Source organism: Corvus cornix, chromosome 8 (assembly GCF_000738735.6).
Source record: "Corvus cornix cornix isolate S_Up_H32 chromosome 8, ASM73873v5, whole genome shotgun sequence".
Lineage (NCBI taxonomy): Eukaryota > Metazoa > Chordata > Aves > Passeriformes > Corvidae > Corvus > Corvus cornix.
In genome coordinates, this window is record NC_046338.1 from 25,670,665 (window position 1) to 25,684,670 (window position 14,006).

General features: G+C 39.7%; 1 protein-coding gene across 2 annotated transcripts in view; it reads left to right on the top strand.

The window, feature by feature from the left end:
• Window positions 1-14,006, top strand: part of KIFAP3 (kinesin associated protein 3) — a 66,709-nt gene that overhangs the window by 6,425 nt on the left and 46,278 nt on the right. For both annotated transcript variants that reach the window (XM_010409352.4, XM_010409353.4), the window contains exons 4-10: window positions 788-843; window positions 1,334-1,475; window positions 2,609-2,708; window positions 3,466-3,590; window positions 4,047-4,145; window positions 4,832-5,010; window positions 6,904-7,066. In XM_010409352.4, the coding sequence (XP_010407654.2) occupies window positions 788-843; window positions 1,334-1,475; window positions 2,609-2,708; window positions 3,466-3,590; window positions 4,047-4,145; window positions 4,832-5,010; window positions 6,904-7,066 (864 nt within the window). The remainder of the gene's footprint in view (window positions 1-787; window positions 844-1,333; window positions 1,476-2,608; window positions 2,709-3,465; window positions 3,591-4,046; window positions 4,146-4,831; window positions 5,011-6,903; window positions 7,067-14,006) is intronic.

Here is a 14,006-nt window from a genome sequence, read left to right on the forward strand (position 1 = left end):
AGGTACAGATTCTGCTATTTGGTTCAGCCTCTTCATTTTGAATCTGCACTTGCAGTGACATCAAAAGTCTCTGTGAGGACCTTCCCAGAAAGATCTCTGGCATCACCTCTTGCAAGGGTGGATAGTGTGCCTAGGCTGAATTTGGGCTGTGTGTAAAGCTGGAGAGTTTCAGAGCCTGATGGTGTAGCAGACAGTTTGGGGTATTTCTCTCTCATCTTGTCATCTTAAGTTCCTGGCCTTTTGGTGGTCCTATTTATTCTTAAGTTTACCTTAAACTTTTTGCTCAGGGGACAGTTTAATATTAAACATTAGATCCTACATTACCTTGTGGTTAGTAAGGTTTCTTGCAACCATGAAATGGTAAGCTTTGTTCTTGAGCTGGATTCCTAGTGAGACAAGTTTAAAACAAAGATTTATATTATATATGTGGTTTGACTGTACACACTTTGCATGTTTTACCTTCTTTCTCTCTGCATTTCTGTCTCTTGGTGTGTCACAGGGCACAAGCACAATCAAAACTGCTGAGGTATCTCACTGTGGAAGTGCATGTTGTCACTCTGGGCTTGCTCTAAGGTTTATTACCCTCTGTCTCCCCAGCTGATGGGGCTATAACTGATCGTTTAGACTGAGTTGACAAAAGGCAGCTGAGGGTTTGCCTTACTGCTTAGGGACTGTTCAGCTTCAGAAACCAGAATTAGTCTGGCAGATCAGCTGGTGAAAAGGACTTTGACCTTGATTTAACTAGAGCATGTGTAACTTAACTGCACCCATGTCTTTTTCTTTATAGAAAAGAAAGAGAAAACCAGCAAGCCAAAAGATCCACCCCCATTTGAAGGAACAGAGGTAAATATTGGTGTTAAAAGAGAAATGCAAACCCCCGTTTACTACTTCAGTAAGCAGTTATAAAAGGGAGGAGGGGAGAGGAAATGCTGAACTTTTGTGTTTTTCTGCTTCTTGTTTTTTAAACTAAGAACTTGGTTTGGAAATATTGCACAATGGAAAAAAATTATCTCCACAAAGAGAATTGCATACATAAAGTGACTTGCATACTTGCCCCTCCAAGTATAGCATGCAGCAGGACAGCCAGTGAGGTCTGGAACATTGGACAGGACACAGAGTTGTGTCTGAGCATCCTTTGGTTTTAGGAATTATATCTCCTCAGATTTCCTGGTGTTCATTGGCAGTGATTCTGCGTGTGTTGGGGTTTTTTAACTTGTATTTTATCTTTGCTTAAGATGTGTACTCAGAAGCTTTTGTCTCACGACTGAATAACGTGATTGCTGGTGTTGAATTGCCATCTCTCTGTGAAACCCTTACTTCTGACTGCTTTCAGATTGATGAAGTTGCCAATATCAACGATATGGATGAGTACATTGAGTTACTGTATGAGGACATTCCTGACAAGGTGCGTGGCTCTGCCCTTGTTCTGCAGCTGGCCAGGAATCCTGATAATTTGGAAGAGCTGCTTATAAATGGTAATTTTAAAACCCAATGGTAATTTCTCTTGATGTGCTGTTAATTTGTGTCCAGGGAAAAGTAGTTCACCTTTAATTTGGGATTTTCTTTAGTTTGCTAGACTCTATTTCTTTGTATATAATAAGGTGGCCATCAAAGCCCAGTTGGATCTCTCTACAAATGGAAGCTGCTCAGACTGGTCTTAGGTGGGCCTAATACTGAAATCTTCCTGGCCTCTGCAGGCTTCAGCTTTTTTTTTCTGATCCTAGTTATTTTGATGCTAAATTAACTTCGGCTGGCATTACTGCTGGAGATGAGAATGTATTGTTGTATTCTGTAGATGAGGAAACTTGCCTTGAAAAGCAGATTTGAAAGCTGACATAAGTTGATTTTGTAATTTTCTTTCCTTGCCTCTTTTGCTAAGCCCTTATACCTTTACATTCCTTGAGTAAATGATGACTTCAGTACATACCTATCTTGAAGTGTCACCAAGGAAGATGGAATGGGATGGGAATGGTGAGCCATGAAATAATGGCTTGTCCCTATGAGTTGTTGAAAATATTTTAGTGCTTTGTGTTCCCAGTTGCTGCTTTTCTCATTCTGATCAAGTAACTTGGTGTACATGAAGAGAGCACATGAAGAGATAGGGGAAGGTGAATGGAAAAGTGAGATGAAATAAGACAGGAAGAAATAAATTATTAAATAATATGAAGTTCATTGGGGGAAAATAAATAGAAAGGTGGATAAGAAATACTGTCTGTCAAGGTAGAATTTAAAGGAGGGTTGAAAGTGAAAATTGTCATGTTTTCGGCTGGGGACACAATGTAGTTTGGAACACAGAGCTGGCAGAGGCCACAAGGTCTGAAGGTTAGTGGTAGTTCTAAGATGACTTTGGTGTGTGGTTGCAGTTTCCTTCCATACTGTCTCCTCATAGGGTTTGTGACAGGATGACCACCCAGGGTACTCTCTAGTTCAGTACAGTCTCCAAATGGAACTTGTGAGCAGTGTTGCCTGTTAAAGTGAGATACCTGGGGAAGTCTGCCACTAGAAAACTGATAGATGTAGAATAAGGTGTATTCAAATTCTGAGGCTCACAAGATAAAAAGGAGGGACACAAAATGCTGATGCTTCTCTAAATCTTGTTTCACTTCAGAAACTGCCCTGGGTGCATTGGCTAGAGTGCTGAGGGAAGACTGGAAACAAAGCATTGAACTCGCTACCAATATAATTTACATTTTCTTCTGCTTTTCAAGGTGAGTGCAGAGTCCCTGGGTTTAGGGACATAAGGAATGTAGCTCTGCTTAGTGGCTTTCCATTTGTTTTCTGCACTGTGCTACGGAACTTCACTGAAACAGGAAAAACAGACAGGAACACACTTCTGCCTCAATTTTATTGCTTATAACAAAAAGAACCCTCATGGTGAGGCAGTGTCTAAGAGAGCTGGGAAGAAACTAGTAAAGATTCTGACTCATAGCTTTGTGTCAGAAATAAAAGGTGGCTGAGCTGCCACCTGTAATTTCCATCAGCACTCTATAGGGAAGAAACAATGTTCAAAACTGAAGTGAGTGCTTGCTCTTATTTAGCTATGCCAGTGTTTCAGCATACCCTGCCTAGAAAAAATTCAAGCAGAATTTGCATTTACCTTGTTTTTAGGTCTCTGTTGTATTTCTGGTGAGGAGAGAGTGCTGTGAAGCACTTGCAGTATGGAAGGCAGGGCTGAGGGGAAAACCTTTGCCTTTATGCATGGAAAATTGGAATGTGTTTTTATTTTGACCTGGAACAACAAACTGTTCCTTGTCTTTCTACAAGTTGAGAAAATATTCGTGTTTTCAGGGATTGTTCCTGTTTTGAACTATTTTTTCAATAGGGAAGTGCTATAATGGGGCACACAGTAAATACCTTTTTTAATATTTCATGTGGTGCAGTATCGGGTCATTGCCAGCATAGATATCAAAATAGATACGGAGTTCTTGGCATTTATTCCTCTCAAGTATTATTTCTTCAATGTAGTTTCTCTCAATTTCATGGAATCATCACACATTACAAAATTGGAGCCCTGTGTATGAATATCATAGACCATGAGCTGAAGAGACATGAGCTTTGGCAGGAAGAACTTGCTAAAAAGAAGAAAGCTGATATCCTTTTGATGTTCTGGCATAGCTTGATGGCTTCTGACTTGTCTTGACAAGTGTTGTTGGGTTATACAAGATGAGTATACAGCACCTTCTGTAAAAGCAGTAGAATTTACTAGAAAGTGCAAAATACAAGTGCAGATATGAAAAAGCCCAAGAATGACGAGTTTGGGATGCTGAAGCTACTAAAGCAACACAAGAAAAAAATGTTGTATTTTATCAGTAGTATGTCTTAGAACAGATGTGCTGCTTATTAGGGTGTATTATATCCTGGCCTAGAAGGAGAGAAGAATCATAGCCTGGATTACAGGTGTACCAAGCTGTTGCTGAAGTAGAGTCTTGACACTGGGTATTCCATAGATCTCTTGCTTTTAACTAGTGATTGAGTAACAATTTTGAGGACAATTGTCATATAGCCTGTATAACTTTTCTCTGAACTCCTTAACTTCTGCAATTCACTTGATGAAGATCCTGAAAATCAAACTCTGAAAAAGGACTATGAGAAAACTTACAAAAAATACAAAGGGCTGGTTGTCAAGCAGGAACAGCTCCTGAGAGGTACCAAATCCAAGTAGCAAATTATTTTGTTGTTGGTAAATGTGGCTGAGGGATTCCATTTGATTCTTGTTATAACCAGGATGTCTTAAACATACTGAATGTGTGGATGAATATGGAAGAGTGTTGCCAAAGAATAGGGAGAAGACAAGTACTCAATCAGATTGTTTGACACTATTAATAATTTTAAAAGCCGTTTGTCAGAAGAAGAAGAGCAAAAGTGATCCACTTTGCTTTGCTCATGATGTGGGTTTGGGAGGATTTGGGTATTTGGGTTTTTTGACTTTGCCTAACTTAGCTTCTATCTGACTCATTGATTAGATTTCATTCTATCTCAGTTTCTGTACTAAAATACACTTAATTTTAGACTGAAATTATCTGAGTGGCAAACCTTTCCTGAGAGGGGCTTTTTAATGGTTCCTGTTGGAATTGAAATTTGAAAAAATACATACCACACAACATGAAAAGCTTCTAGTGATCATAATTTTAGGTTTTTTTTCAAAGCCATGATTAGAATTAATCTTCTTAATGCTTTTTAAAGAGGAATAAAAAACGTTCACAGGCAGTTGCCTTCAAAATGCATTGAAAAGGGAGCATAATGCTTCTGAAAGTCTTGTCTTCAGCACTTAGAGTGTATATAGAGACTTGTTTAGTTGTGTTGGTTTTGATCTGTTGGTATGATTTGTTAGTTGCGATTTACCTGCTCCTGAACCTTGCTGAGGATACTCGCATTGAGCTGAAGATGAGAAACAAGAACATTGTCCACATGTTGGTGAAAGCACTGGACCGGGATAATTTTGAGCTGCTTATCCTTGTGGTAACCTTCCTGAAGAAACTCAGCATTTTCATGGAGAACAAAAATGATATGGTGAGGCTTGTAGCGCTCTACTGCATTGCTGGAAAGGTTGGAGTTCTGAAAACTTTGTGTGGTTGGAGGGAAGAGGGAGACACTAAGTATCTCTAGCTCTAATTATCCTGTTTTGTTACAAGTAAAATGAGTAGAAGAAAAGAAGCACAAGATCCAGTTGTAACCTACTGCAAACATTTCTGCGGAGCTGTCATCCCCAACAGAGAGTATGATCCTGCTGCTGTTAGCTCCTAAGAACTGGAGGCAGTTATTCTTCATAAGCTTTTTTTTTTTGTTGAAGTCTTACACTTTTGAAATTGTAGCGTATTTTTTTTTATGACTTCAAGCTCTAGTCAAGTATCTCCTTTACGGATCTTTTAATAGATGCTTGACTTCACCTTTGTGCCTTTATTACAATTTATTAGATGAAAATGATACATTTTCCTTATCCAAGAGGTAATCTGAGATCCATGGTACACATAGATTGTGAGATGAAAAGATCTGTGTAAAAGCAGTAGTGAATTAATTGGACCTTTGCATGCGTGTACACTGAACACTGCAGACAAGAAGTATCTCCCTTATTTATATATGGTACTTGGTTAGGAAAATAAGAATTAGGTCTACAGCCCACTGATTTGCTGGCACACTTTCCCCATTCCATCTGATGTAGTGGAAAGACAAATGAAACAAAGTTGTTAAATTGATTTTCTTTCAGAGTGTTCTAACACTGAAAGTGTTGGTCTGCTTCAGGTCAGCTGTCTGAGCATTCCTTACTGATAATAAAGATGATACTTTTTTTTCCATGGTATTATTAAGGAAAGCTACCAGTGAATAAGAAGGTGTTCTGATATTTATATTGGGCAATAATACAGAAGTGTCAAAGGCAAAATGAACAAAGATTAGTTGTGCAGCACCTGATTCTAGGTAAAACTGAACAATCCATATGTATTTATAGCAAATTCTTCCCTTGGCTATTCAAGGACCATATTAAATTCAAGGCAGTGAGATGGGAGTTCTTTCTATCATGATTGTTTCTGATCAAAGCCGTCCAGTCGGTTGTTTGATTTTTGCACTGTGCTGTGTGGGGAGAGCTGTAGTTTCTTTTCTTAGTATTCATTCAGTGTCTATTTATAACCAAACTAGTAATATACATGGAGAAGTCTCAAGAATGCCAAGTAATTTTATGTGCCTCCTTCTGGCCAAAGAAGGATCTGGGAAACAAAAAAAATGAATGCATTTAAAAGATTATGTCAAATAAAAGCACAGAAATGTTGTTTAAAACATGGTAAAAATGTTCTGAAGTCTTGCCAGTCAATGTTCAGACGTGTTTTCTGGCTGGTAAAGTGAACATGATCTCAGGAACTGATACCACTTCTCAGTTCCTGGATTCCAATTTTTAATTTGAAAGTGATACATGTTTCAAGATGACTTTCATGCTTTTATTAAATGAACATGCCGGATGGCATGCCTCTTCTTAGAGCACATGCACACTTCTGTCTAGGGGTTCATTTGAAATTTATAATGAAAGGTCTCAAAGTCTTTTTGGATGCCAGTTTTCTGTCTTTCTTGGTTGGATCTGTCTTTGACTCTACTGGCAGTTGCTGCAGGATTGCTTGTGTTTAAGTTTAAATGAGTTTGCTCACCCCAATCTAGTTTTGCAAGTGATGTCTTCACCACATTCCTGCAGTATTCCAACTGTGAGGAATGTTTCCGAGACATCTGAACTTTTTGGTTCAAAAACTTTTTTAATCAATGTTTCCCAGTAACCTAGTCTAGAAGACTTCAACCACAAAGGCATAAGCAGAACTACTTCAGATGAAAATGCATTAACAGTCACTATTATGGCTACAAATTGGATATTGAAGCCAAAGTAAGTTTGGGTGGATTATGGATTTTTTTTTTCTTGAAATACAGGTTGAAATGGATATTATTGAAAAACTTGTGAAAATGGTACCATGTGAACATGAAGACCTGCTGAATATCACTCTTCGACTCTTACTAAATCTCTCCTTTGATACAGGCCTGAGAAGTAAAATGGTCCATGTTGGTTTGCTTCCCAAACTCACTGCACTCCTGGGTATGTTTTCTTTTGGTCTTACACAGACATTTCAGCAGGGACAGTGGAGCTGTTTGCATCATGATATGATGTGCCTAAAAGTTGCTGTGTTCTTTTGTCTTTGCCACTTCCTCACTACTCCCAGCTTCTCAGCATTTACATCATCTTGTCACACACAGGTTTAAACAGAAGTTTAGAAGGTTTCCAGTAGATTTATTTCTAGGTTATCCTAAACTGTAGAATGAATCTTCCAGTCTTTAAAATTACTTCAATATCTACCTGAAAACCATGTGAGTTGACACATGAATGATGTTTGTAGTTCTGGGGGAGCACCTAGGAAAAATAGCCAGCAACTTCACAGAGCCTAGCTGATGGAGGTACAAACTATATGTATATATATATATTTATTTTTAATGAAGTTTGATATACCTGCTGGCTCTTGTAACGTGTCTAGCCAGATCAGAAATCTCCCAATTTTGTTAGTTTTAAGTCTAGGCAGTACTGATTTCTGTACTTACAGTTTGGCAATCTTGTGTTAAGATCATGCAAATACATCAGTTACAAGTGAAACTTTTTGTTGTCTCTAGGGGAAAGCCATGGAAACAATAAGGAGTTTGTAAAAAGCAGAGAATTGTTCTATTTGATCATTGTTGTATGCTGGAGTTCTGAGGAGGGATTTTTATTGCTTTTTGTGTGTTCTTTGGCTGATACTACCTGGAGGCTGCTCTGCTAGATACACTAAAGGTTTAGCAGGTTTTGGCTCTAAGGATTGCTGAGTGGGAATAGAGGATCTTGTCTTGTGTGAATCACTGATGTAAGACATTGCTAGAGTCTTCTGAAATACGTTGACTTTGGGATGTGCTAAATCCAGTGCAGATGGTGCATCCAGATAATGGCTGGAGCAAGGGCAGTGCAGTGGTGAATCTGAGCTTTCTCCTCTAGCTTTGTAGTCTCTTAGGATTGTGTGTCTCCTTAATTCTTCTTCAACCTCAACATGGCCTTATTGCTGTTTAGTTAATACCATAAAAACTTACAGTGCTTTGGAAGCCTTAATCCTGTTGGTGATTATTATATAACAGCTACCTGATGTATCCTGAAATGACATCACCTCTTTTTATGCTTTCTATCCCACAACCACATTTGCACTGGTCTGAGCTAGGACGATGAAAATTGGCATTTGAAATCCCTCTTCTTTATCTTTTTATCCTCAAGACAATGTTATTTGGTAGTAAAGTGAACTGAGAAGTGGAAGCTGATGAGGAAATATCTTTTCTCTTGTTTGAGAGAAGATCTGGTTAGTTAGTTTGATTCAGCTTTGGTTGTAAGCTTTCTGGAGCAGGAACTCTTCCCTTTTGCTCATACTGCAGATAATGCTATGATCTAAGGGAGGCTTCTGGGGGATTGTCACCCCAGACAATGGCACAACAAATATCACTGAAGTCCCTGCTCCCAGAAATTCCCCATTTAATTAGAGTCAGACTGAACTCACCAGTTAAATATCTGCTTTGTAGTGTCTGTTTCTAACGTGGAGAGGAAAATTGCTTTTCAAATGCCATTCTCTTAGAGTTGTAACTAGGCCTGTGTGGAGGCTGTTTAGCTCAGAACTGGTTGCTAAAATTGGAGTCTGTTCCTGAAGTGGCTGTTAGGGTAATCTACTGCAAGTCCTGCTGGTACTTCCAGAATATTTACTGTGTGTTTCTTTTCTCATCTTGGAAGTATTCAACCATTTTATTCTCTTTTTTCTGAATTTTTTTTTTCATAGAGGCATGTGCTGTTTGCCCTTGCTTCTCCCCCTAGAATTGGTTGATACTTATGTTTGGTGTGCTAATGAGAAAATCTAGGTAGAAATATTGTCTATTACTTGTTTCTTTAAGCCATTGCTGTGATTTGTGAGACTCTTCTTGGTATGGTGATTCAAGCAATTCTCAAATGCATCACTTGGCGTATCCTGTCTGAGAGAAGTCTGCAACCTGAATAATAAAACAGCAATGTGCCGGATGCCCCATTTATACAGGTTATTTGGGTATTAAACACACATTATTCAAGTCAGTACCCTTCAGTTTACATTTGCAGGTCATCTCCAAGTGCTAACACAGCACAAGAGCTGTTGACAAGTCCCAGTACAACTCCTAATGTCAAGAGGTCAAGTGTGCTGACTCAGCCTCCTGAAATTAAGCATTTGTGCATGCTGGGCCTCTGGGTCTTTAGCATGGGGTTTGAGATGAGTATAAATTAAGTGTAGTAGGTGTTTAAGGAGAGAGTTGAGATTGCAAAGAATTAAAGGATTTGTTAGGCAGTGGTTTAGGGCTGAGCATGGAGGTGGATGCAGTCTTCAGTTCTGGAAGATGTGCTGCTTTCCCAAGGGACACTTAACTGGGAGCAGGAAGGCTCTAAATGTAGGTAGTGGGGATGAAGCAGTGGGGATGGTCTAAATGAAGCAGTGGGGATGGTCTGGCTTCAGCTGAGCCCTCGGGAATGGATTAAGTATGCCATGGGTGTAATGGAGGACGACCATCTTCTTTCTTTCCATTGCACTCCAGAGTGTTGAAGCTGCTGTTGAAAGCATGGACATGAGAAATTCTGCTGAAGTCTCTGTTTCCATTTTAATTAGCTTTTCCTTTTTAATGGTGCCAGTGCCTGCTTCCCCATGTAGCTGTGCCAGTCAGCACCACTTGCTCATTTTCGTGGCCTCTCTTCACAAGTCTCAAGTATTGTATATGACAAGACTCCTCTTGCTCCCTGCAGGCACCCACATTAATCAACTACAGCTGATCTTTGTTATACTGCAACTCTCGAAGAGCTGTGTGCTGCTGAGGGAAGTTTGGCTTCAGACTTGAGATCTGAAGCTGAAGCAGAGCTGTGGAGGCCTGTAAGATACAGTCTGCTGTATTCAGGTTTTTCTATATATAAGATGGTTGAGGAGCTATGAAAAGAGATTTTGTTGCTTTGTGTGACTTCCGTCCTTTAAGAAAACCTTTTAAATGTTGAATCACCCAGGCCCTGCAAAGAATGTCTTTTGCAGTGTGGCTTTGTTTTAATAGTTAGAAATTTTGTTTAGAGTGGTCTTTCCTTTCTGTGCCAATATGTGTGAAGTAGGACTTTAGTTGCCTAAGGTGAGAATTCATGTGACTTCACCAAGTGGTTTAAACTAGATGTTTGCCTGAAATGTGGAAAACACAGGTTCAGTGTCTTCCAGTCATCTCCTTGGAAGGAGAGACCAAAGCAGCCTGCTACACACTACTCTGTGGAGGTTTGCTTCACTCTTAGGGTTCTCTCATTGTGCATGGCACAATTCAAGGGAAGTGGAGTAGAGGAGTGACTTGCTTCAAATATGGTAGAGTTTAGAAAGGGAGAAAGATAGAGCTGAACTTAAAAACAGGATAAATCTGTTTTCTTAATCCCTGGAAATGCTCTTCCACTGTTGGACGTAAGGGAAATGTTACCCTTTTTCATAATTCTTCCCCTGGCTGTGTGATTGGCTTATAAAGTAAATGCCCTGGCAGCAAACAGAAGAAAACATTGTCTACAAGGAAGAATAAAAACCCCTCACTTTTTGTTTGGACCAGATCCATTTTGTTTTTCAGTTAAGTGGCCAAACCAAATACAAAATTTTTAGTGTAGCTCTCTTAAATACAGGCACAGCTTGTGATTCATATTCTTCTAATAAGGGTGCTATTTTATGCTGTGTCTGAGTTGTTTCTTAGCCTTTGTGAAGTGAAACAAATAGTTCCCCATTTGCCATGAGAACAGCAGGCAGTTTGTACAGCAGAGCCAGCTGAGTGCTGCTGTGGGGGTTATGGCAGCCTGCAAACCTCATGGTGAACCCCTGTTCAGAAGCAGCTCATGGCAGCATCCCCGTGTGGTGGGCAGTACTGACATTTCTGGGTCCTCCCATCAGTTAGTTATCCCTCTCTAAGTATGCAAATTACAGGGAATGTTGCAAAAGCTGTTACAGTGGGAACTGTTGCTGCTTAAAGGGTAAAAGGAGTAGGTCTGGCTCCATGCAGGGAACATTTTTTTTATGATGTGTGTGCTCATCTCCCAGAGCTGCTGGACAGTTCTTAGGTGTACTAAATACATATTGTCTTGAAATGCCATTTTCTTTTCCCCAGTGCAAGCCATGCTGAAAGAATAAAACTCCATTATGCTTGGAAGTCAGGCTTAAGTATCTCTTTGGTTGCCTGCAATTACTGTCCGCTTTTAAAAATTGAAGGCTGATTGAATACAGATACTGGTGAGCTAAAAAATGGGTGGGTCACAAAACAGGACCAGTTGCAAATCAGGCCCAAATGGAACGTGGAGTGCAGAAGGGTTGTGCATACAACTGCGAAAGTGCCACACAGTGCCAAGATGGTCAATCTCAAAATGATTTTAGGTGGTGAGGAACATCCTGGGTTATGTTTTCCAGCACATATTACAGTGGCTGAAAGCATTTTGGCTTTGTGGATTTGTGTTCAGCCAAGCAGACGAGCATTTGTTACACAGCACTCTGAAATACAGTGTGGGCAGCCCCAGGCAGCAACGCTGTGGTTTTGCCAGTCACAGATTGTGCCTAGCCTCTCTGCCTTATTGATGTGAGCATCCTGGCACGATGCTCCTTATTTCTTGGTGTTCTAAGACTTAATATCGCACATTGAGAAGCAGTAGCCACCTAATCTTGAATAAAAATTCAAGGGCTGTGCAATGGTTTGCAAACTTCAAAGTAATTTAGACTTCTCTGACTTGTTCATTTAAGCTGGAGAAGCCAGAGCAGAAAGTAGCACTGACAGTCTGATTTAGTCCTCAGTGAAGAGCCTGTCTTTACTGGATTCATTGATAAATTTTTTTCTGGGAACTGCTGAAATTCCTCTGATATTTTTCCATTCTTTACAAGTTGGGTTTAATGAGCAATCAAAGAATTGCCAAACAGTTGTATGTTGGGCTTCTTAACAATCAAGTCTTGATATGGTATGCAGCCAAGCTGGATTACATGGTGACTGCTGTTTAAAAAGCCAAGTAGTACTTTGCTCTCTAATTAACAGAGTGCTGTGGGTTTTTAATGCTCTATTCCTTTTATGAAAGTTTCTTTTAAGAAGGCTTAAAGTAGATGTGCTCTCTTTATGAGTTCACTTAGCCTTTTTGTAATGAATTTATTATGGAGCTTCACACATCTGTTGAAAAATGGAGCTTCTTATAGGCTACTGCAGTGTTTTTTCTGACTTTAATAGGCCTCGTTTATCCTATAAAGAAACATACATTTTCTTACCTGATCAAGTGAGCAAACAATAAGGGTCAGATGTGGCAAAGACCTAACAAAAAGCACATGTCCAGCCATCAGGGTGAGGTGAAGTCATATTGGGATTGCTTGAAGTTATTAATGGCAGTAAAATTTATGCTTCCTCCTGTTTTCCCAATTAAATTGAGAAACCTTTTTTTTCCTAAGGTGGCTCTGCAGCAGCTGGTTCCAATACTACTTGTGTGAATATTGCCTGGGGTGTCTCCATTCCTTTATAGTAAAGGCTGGCTGAAGCACATTAAGTAACAGTTCAACTACAGGGACCAGTCTGTTGGAAAGCAGTAATTATTAAGGGATTTATTTTAATGGTAGTGTTTTTATCATTTGTGGTGAGTATGGCCAAGGCTTAAAAAAAAAAGAAAAACCCTCAACAACAAACAAAAAGAACCACGACACAAAAAAACCCGCAAACCAAAAACATCTCTTTAACATTCATGTTCAAAATCCTTATTAGAAGTGCAGATAGACCTAAGCATATCTGAGTGACTTAAGGAGAGTGTTGGGTGCACAGTGTGTCTTAGAACCCAGCACTTAAATTTAGATACCTTGAATGTGGATCAGACACCAAACTTTAAAGAAAAATTGACTTCTCATTTTGAGAAATGTAGAACTCAATGTAGAGACTCGTCAGTGTCAGGTGAGTGACAGCTCATTGCTGTGGTGTGCTGGTCACAAGGGCATGTGTGTATTTAGCTGTGTTACTGGCTTTTTTAGTAAAGAGGATAACTTTGTTGTGACAAACTAACTTCGTGTGTGTTGACTGAAAATAGAAATGTTCATGGCAGCAGCAAGGACAGGAGTGGAGAGATGGGGGAACTGAGCTGGTGGAAAGTCACTGAACTGATGCAGGGAAAGGATCCCCTGAGCCAGTATTTCTGTTGTGGAGCTTACAATATGTGACTGATAATTCAATGCTTGCAATGGTTTCTTAGCTTATTGCAAGAGCAATACTTAACAGTGAAAAGTAAATCTAATCTTCTGCTGAACTGTTGACATCTGAAAGCTTTACAGAGCTTAACTTAGATGCCTGAAGCATGACAGAACACAAACAACTAGTTCCAGTTTCTTGGAAAAATCTTCATAAAGAAGGGGTGGGGCACTTCTGTAATCTTCCTGATCTATGGTAACATCATCATAAAGCCTCTATGAGGGTCGGGGTGGAAGAGAGGAGCACCTTTTCTAGAGCTGTTGTGAAAGCTGCTCACAGAGCAGTGGCCTCAAAGGACTGCGTGGAACAATTTTGCTGCTGGAGTAGTCCTAGAGATCCCGAGGATTTTGCAAGTTTGGATGTAAGGGAGAAGGTTACACTCTGCTTTCCCTCAAGACTTGTGGAAACATCTTAACTCACAAGTTTGTTCTTTACTTAAGAGTTTCTCAAATTATTGTTGAAGTCTAGGAGACCAACTGTAGATTTCCATGTCTGCAGTTGCTGAGGTGAGAAATGCTTTGTCAGTTGATAATATTCTCTTCAAACCGTTTTAAATTGGTGCTTGAATAATATGGAGCTCAATTCTTACTATCTAGAAGACTCAAAAGCTCAACCATTATTTAACTCCACTTTTTGGGCTTAGTAGATTTGAACGTCAGCTTTGTACTTCAGCATCTTCAAAACGCTGGTAAAACCAGTTTCCATTTCAAAGTGGTGAATCATCCCTTTCTCAAGGCAAGAGGCAGCATCTTGCATTG